Source organism: Clupea harengus, chromosome 6 (genome assembly GCF_900700415.2).
Source record: "Clupea harengus chromosome 6, Ch_v2.0.2, whole genome shotgun sequence".
In the NCBI taxonomy this organism is placed as follows: Eukaryota; Metazoa; Chordata; class Actinopteri; order Clupeiformes; family Clupeidae; genus Clupea; species Clupea harengus.
The window spans coordinates 14,703,083-14,710,021 of record NC_045157.1 but is presented as its reverse complement, the minus strand read 5'-3'; the positions used below and the strand labels follow the sequence as shown (position 1 = coordinate 14,710,021).

At 44.8% G+C, this 6,939-nt stretch overlaps 1 protein-coding gene across 1 annotated transcript in view; it reads left to right on the top strand.

The window, feature by feature from the left end:
* The window catches only part of LOC105899726 (N-acetyl-beta-glucosaminyl-glycoprotein 4-beta-N-acetylgalactosaminyltransferase 1-like), a 55,079-nt gene that overhangs the window by 13,823 nt on the left and 34,317 nt on the right, over positions 1 to 6,939 (top strand). Inside the window, exon 3 of the mRNA XM_031568613.1 lies at positions 5,547 to 5,650. Within this exon, the coding sequence (XP_031424473.1) occupies positions 5,547 to 5,650 (104 nt within the window). The remainder of the gene's footprint in view (positions 1 to 5,546; positions 5,651 to 6,939) is intronic.

Sequence of the window (6,939 nt, the reverse complement as noted above, 5' to 3'; positions counted from 1 at the left end):
AATAATGTGTCCCATTATAAAGCATGCACAAATGTATTCTGTGTATCAGTGGATTGAAAACGTATTGCAAGCAGAAATATCGCAATATATCACCATCTCAATTCTTTTGATCCCACCCCTGATAGCAAAACTATACAATGTGAAGGCTGGTCTGTGCCTTCAACCCTTCACCCAGTGGGAGTCTGCTGGCTGGTCATCCTTCCTTTTGGGCATGCTGCATGCTCCCCAGCCTGGGTAATGATGATTAATTGTTGGTGGCTAAGTCTTCTAATTCTCTCCAGGTGGTTGGCAAAGCTATGCTGGGTGAAAGCCACAGTCCCTGTCCAGGGTCCTGAAGTTTTCGCAATTTTTTTTCATGGAGTTTCATAGTGTTTGCTGCTGTGCCAAGGGTAGGATTTTGTAGATTTCCATCCACTTGGTCCCAAGTGCCTCTCCTGTTATCAGTCCTTGGCCCTTTCCCTTTTCACTGATGTTATTAAACAGTGTCAGGGAAATAGCATGTATGGTTCCTTGTCAATGTCTTGGTTGGGGTTCTGACTTGGTCATGGTTAGAATAGGAGGGCCACCTCACTAACTTCTTCTTCTTTTCGTTTCACTGAAGCGTGATAGTTAAATGGCAGTTTCCCATTTCTTAACACAGTCCTTTGCGTTTTTGTTGAATACTGCAAGGTCTTTTGGGCTGCAAGGGTTAGGTAGTAGAGGGCAGACAAGGCAGTGTTCCATTGTATGGTCTGCTTGTCCACATTCACAGGTTGTTGGGCCAGTCTTGTAGCCCCATCTGACCAGAGCATCTTTGGATGATCCCGTTCTTGTTCTAAGGCGGTTGAGTGTTTTCCATTGAGCCCATGATGCTTCTTGGCCAGGGGGTAGGTGTTCACTGGGGGGTATTCCCATGCCAGTTGGAGGTGGGTCATTCTCAAGTTTTTCCATCCAGAGTTGTATTTTGGTTTCTTCCCTAGACTTTGTTAGGGGCTGGACCTGGCTGAGAAAGCTTCTTCTTGACTTTAGCCGTTGGGCCGGAGGGTGACATCCATGGAGGAGATGGCGTTCATCGCTAGTAGCTTTTGTTTTCTCGACTCGGCTGGCAACTTTCCGTCTAATATCAGCAGGAGCAATGCCAGCGAGGAGGTGCAGGTTGCTTGTGTTGGTGGGTTTCAAGCAGCCAGTGATCAGACGGCAGGTGTTGTTCAAGGCTGGGTCAAGTTTCTGGGCATGGGTTGACCTCTCCCAAACAGGGCATGCATATTCTGCACAGGAATAGCACAAGGCCAGAGCAGTAGATTTTATTGTGGGTGCTGTGGCTCCCCATTTGGAGTTGGTCAGTTTCCGTAGGATGTTGTTTCGGGAACCGACTTTGGATTTTGTGTTTTTGATGTGTTCCTTAAAGGTGAGCGTACGATCCAAGGTTACTCCAAGGTAGACAGGGTGGGTACAGTGCTCAAGTGGTGTTCCAGACCATTTGATGTTAAGTGGTCGGTTGGCTTCCCAGTTCTTGAGATGGAAGGAGCAGACTTGGGTCTTTGCAGGGTTGGCATGTAGGTGGTTGCGCTCGTAATAGAGGAGTAGCTCATCTAGGGCTGTAGTGAGGTTTGCTTCTACTGCTTCGAACGAGTTCTCTTGGGATGTTACACAGAGATCGTCGGCATAGATGAAATGCTCAGTGTTCTGGTCCATTGGCTGGTCGTTGGTGTAGATGTTATATAGTAGTGGGGCCAGCACGCTACCTTGAGGTAGGCCATTTCGTTGTTGTCGCCAGCGACTCTGCTTGTTATTCAGGACAACAAAGAAGCGCCTGTCTTTCAGGAGGGCTCCAATGAGGTCTGTGAGTGCCAGGTCTCTAAGATCTTTTTTAGGAGGAGGCGATGGTTCACAGTGTCATATGCGGCAGATAGATCAACAAAGACGGCTCCTGTTACCAGTCCTTTCTGGAATCCATCCTCAATGTGTTGAGTTAGCTTCAGAAGTTGGCTTGTTGTAGATTTGCCAGGTCGGAATCCGGCTTGTTGAGGGATGATGGCTGGTTCAGCAACAGGGGAGAGCCTGTTGAGAATCAACCGTTCAAACAAAGGAAGATTGCCCATCTCCCAGCAGACCGCAGGAATTATGACAAATTCACCAAGCTTGTGCACGAAGCAGCCCGCAAGAACATCCCAAGAGGCTGCCGCACTCAATACATCCCGGGCCTCAACGCCACAAGTACCAAGCTGTATGAGCGATACCAACAGCTCTATGAATCTGACCCCTTTGCTGAAACTACCATCAAAGTAGGTGAGAGACTCATGACCTCTATTTCAGAATCCCGCCAGCTGAGGTGGAAAAACCTGCTGGAGACAACTGATATGGCCAAAAACAGCAAAAAAGCATGGAGCCTCATCCGAAAAATCAGCAACGACCCATCAACCCCAAATCAGCGACAGTATACGACCACTGCCAACCAAGTTGCGCACCAGTTGCTGCTCAATGGGAAATCCACCACTAAACAGCCAAGACCAAAGGTAGATCGAGTAAAACACTCCCAAACCATGGGACTGACTAAGCCGTTCTCCCCTGAAGAGCTCAATATCAGCATCAACACCCTTAAAACCGGTAAAGCCATCGGACTGGATAACATTTTCAATGAAGAGATCAAGCATTTTGGACCTCTGATGAGGAAATGGATCCTTCAGCTGATGAATAAGTGCATGCTGACAAAAAACATCCCAAAGATCTGGAGGAAAACCAGGATTATTGCCCTTCTCAAACCTCACTAACTAATGAAGCATGATCGAACAAATGTTGGCTGACTATCTGTATGAATATGTGGCCAACAGCTGCACACAAGGCATAAGACACATGGCTAGGTACTGCCTAGAGGACACAGGAAATGTAGCTTCCATTACAGCTGGGTGCCCTGAATCGGGGCCAGTATCAGCTCAACCTTTCTACAGCAATATCAGCCGAACCACTCTATCCTGCTTACTTTCCTTCCGTACCGTTACTTCACCTCAGAGTTGTTTTTCCACCTTTGGACAGGATGCCACGGAGGTTCCTCTTCTCCTGGCCATGCGGTAGTATACTGTAGTTATCAGCGCACTTGTCTTAGAGGAGCATTTTGATAAATGGGATGAAGAGCAGGGAGGAGAGCGGCTCTGGGAAGTGACTTATTGGGAAAAGTGGGCCTGAAGTTTGCCGTGGTGCTGATTAAAAAGAGATGGCCTCTGGATGAGAGAGGGAGGGGGAGGGAGATGGAGGGAGACAGAGAGGGAAACAAAGAGAGAAAAAGAGAGGGAGAGAGAAAGGGCAGCCTCCTCATTCTGGAGAGGGAGTCCTTGTCTGGTGGGAAGGTGGCAAACACAGACGGAGGATAAACGATGCCTGCGGAAAACAGGCCATTTGCATTCAGAGATGTCCTTCTCAGATTCCCACTCAGCTCAGTTTTCTAACAAATGGAGCGTTGCCTTTTTCCCTCTCACAAACTCTTTCAAACTACGGCTGCTTGTGTTTAAAGTCGCATTCCTCGGCTTATTTTAGAACGAAGGACTGTTGAATAATGCTGAGAGTTTTTCTACTTGAAATCCTTCTCTATTTTCTTCTCTGATGCGTATATCCCATCATGAGGAATTGATCCACTTTTTTCTGTGTTTTTTCTGTTCAAAAGGGAGAGAGAGCAGTTTGACCTGGATCCATTTGAAAAGCACTCCTCAGTTGAAAGTTAAGGGATGGAGGGAGTCTCAGGGTTGCTAATTTTCTTGAGTTCAAAGACTTTTCAGATTCAAATTCTCCGTCCCAGTGGAGATCCCTTCACGTCGGTAACTTAATTAATACACAGCAGAACAAGATGCAACTATACAAAGTCTTTATTTGTCTATTTAATGTTGGCAACTGAACACTTTTCCGGTATGAAATACAACAGAAATGCTACATTTCACTTTGTTCTGGGATTCTATATAGGTGACTTAAAGCACCCCAAGAAAACGAAACGAACAGTACAACAATAAAAGCGGAACATTTTTAAAACAGACAGGTAGCTTCTGTTTAGATTGCCTAGCAACGGAAATGACTTAGCTTGTATTTGTAAAGAAAAACTCTCTGCAGATAAATCACCAGTGCAATTCAATGGTGCTTAAGGCCAAGGAAAAGCCTCGGGCTGGCCCCGGTCTGATCGGCTCTACCCCACTCCAGGAACGAACTGAGGCCGTTTGGGCCATGGCCATAGTCCAGCTTCAGAGATGGAAACAAAATAAAAGTCTGAGGCTTTTCCCTAAACACCAGAGTTTTACCCCATAGGGAAATGCGTCATAACTAACTAACGTCATAATAATTTGCATCATCAGAGTAAGCTTACTGAATGTGAGTGTCAGTAGCCACGAGCGACCTACCAACCACGGATATTCTGTTTAGGTTGTGTAAGATTTTGTTAGTGTTACTCCTATTTAATTCAACATTGTGGGCAGGTCTGTGTGCTCTAGAGAAGGTCAGTCTGCCATGATGTGTGAGGCAGTGAGGAGGAGCCTCAGGCATTAATATTGATCTCGGGACATTCACTGTGGAATTCTTTTTATTGATAAAACACACATGTGTATTAAATTACTGGGTGCAGTGGCATAAAACAAAGTGTGTATTCTGTCAAGCGGGTGCTTTAGAGTGAAGGTTGTTGCGTGCAATATTGATTGTTCTGGGCTGTGAAGGTTTGCTGGGAACAATTCAACAGAGAATCAAGCACTTTTATGGGATTGTTTTTATAAGGTTGTAAAGCTGAGAGTTTGAGAGGAATATTGAATCTTGGTAATCTTGATGGTATTGTAGGTACCTAGCAATCATATGAAAGCAGTTGCATTAATGTTTTAGCAATTGCATGGAGGGTGCAAGTGTTAATTTAAACCCCATGGCAGTTATAATACATTAACTTAATAAAAGATTGCATTACAATGCTGTATGGTTTATCAACTTTTATGACCTCCTCAGTAGTTTGGTAGATTAGTGTGAAGGGATACGAGAACACGACTTTCTGCAGAGATACTGAGCCACAGTCAGGTGTCTGATTTTCAATGTGCATGTGTGTGTGTGTGTGTGTGTGTGTGTGTGTGTGTGTGTGTGTGTGTGTGTGTGTGTGTGTGTGTTTACCTCCAGACTGGAGTTTGATTCACATCACACGTCACACTCCCCCTGTGATTCATTTCTCATGGGGTCGCACAGGAAGCACACTTTACAGAGAAATGTCTGACACATATGCACACACACAGAGAAACACACACACACACGCACACTCAAGACAAACAGCTCTATTCAACCTGCACCCATATGCCAGACGCTGCAACAGATGTAGTAGCTAGTCACCCCATCCATCCATAAATCCATTCATCCATCCATCCATCTGTCTATCCATCTATCCATCCATCCATCCATCTGTCCACCCATCTATCCATCTTCCTCTCACTGTGGGTGTTTATGTGTGTGTGTGTGTGTGTGTGTGTGTGTGTGTGTGTGTGTGTGTGTGTGTGTGTGTGTGTGTGTTCCTCAGCACAGAGACCAGGTCCTCACACTGCCCTTGTGTGTTGTGTGTTCAGATGCAGAGAAGCAGATTGAGAAGGGGCCACGGAAGCCTTCCCACATGCCACATGGACAACATTACCATGGCGATGCCCCTGACAGCCAAGAGGAGGATCAGGCCGTAAGTGTCTGTCACCAGCAAATTCCTCACGCACTTTCTCTCCAGAACTGAAATGTGGATGCCTCCAAAGAATGTTCCCTTTGTCAGTGCTTTTCTGCTTAAATTATATAAAAGCAAACCACAAACATTATGCCAATACATACACATGCACGCACACTACAAAACTACACATTGCTGTAGATTTCAAAGAGACTCTCTCCTTTTCCCCCTTTTCACTATCTGAACAAACTGGTGTGCATATTTGTGTGTGTGTGTGTGTGTGTGTGAGTGTATGCCTTTGAGTGTGTGTGCCACTCACTGAAGTCCCCCCTCAGCAGCAGTGGCCTGCACCTGCAGATTTCTCTTGAAGGAGTTTAGCTGTGAAGTTACCCAGAGGCCCAAAGTGGATGGTAGTCGAAAAAAGCAAAGACATTTCCTGGAGATGACCTTCAGTCTGACACTGTGTGTGTACACGTGTGAGTGTGATGGGGAGTGGTTGCCTTGTGTTCCACAGTTCTGGCAGGCATCTATTGACACTCAGGAGGGGGTTTAAAGTGTGAAGTCACACTGAGCTGAAGAAGCCAAAAGAGAACTAGTCACCTTCACTGTGCTCTACTGTACTGTGTGTGTGTGTGTGTGTGTGTGCCTGTGTGTTTGCATCAAGATTTTCACATTTATTTTGTATTATTTTGACAATATGTTTGTATTCAATCTGAATTTCCATTTTAGTTAGTTTCACCAGTGGTATGATTTGCTTCAGTTTCGTTTTCATTTCATAGACTTATTTCTATTTCATTTTGAGTTTTAGTAATTTTAGTTAAGTTACGGCATGAAAAATATTCTTCTCATATCCTTATTTCAGTACTAAACTTAACTTACATATGCATTACATTTGTTTTAGACTGAAAGCATGTTAAAGGTTTAGTCTACAAATCGGTATCGGTTTTCGAAAGATTGTTGATATGTGTGTCAACAGCCAATCAAATTACACCCGTCCCTTCTTTGCTTCTCAAGCACCATGTTGGTTTGTTGGTTTGTTTATGCCTCGGTGCGAGCCATTATGTTTGTTTACCATTTACAGAGCCAGAACTGTGTACCATCACCCGAGTTTCTTTGAGCGCTAACACTGAATGGACAGGTAAAGGACTGTGAGGAGTAATTTGTTGAATATGACAAAACATATATGGGTTTAGAATCACATACCACACCTTCAATAGGTCTAGGTTCAATAGGTCTACACATGAAAAGCAAGAACAAAAGGAAATATTTCAATTATTTACTCCAGCCAAACAATATGACAATATAGTTTT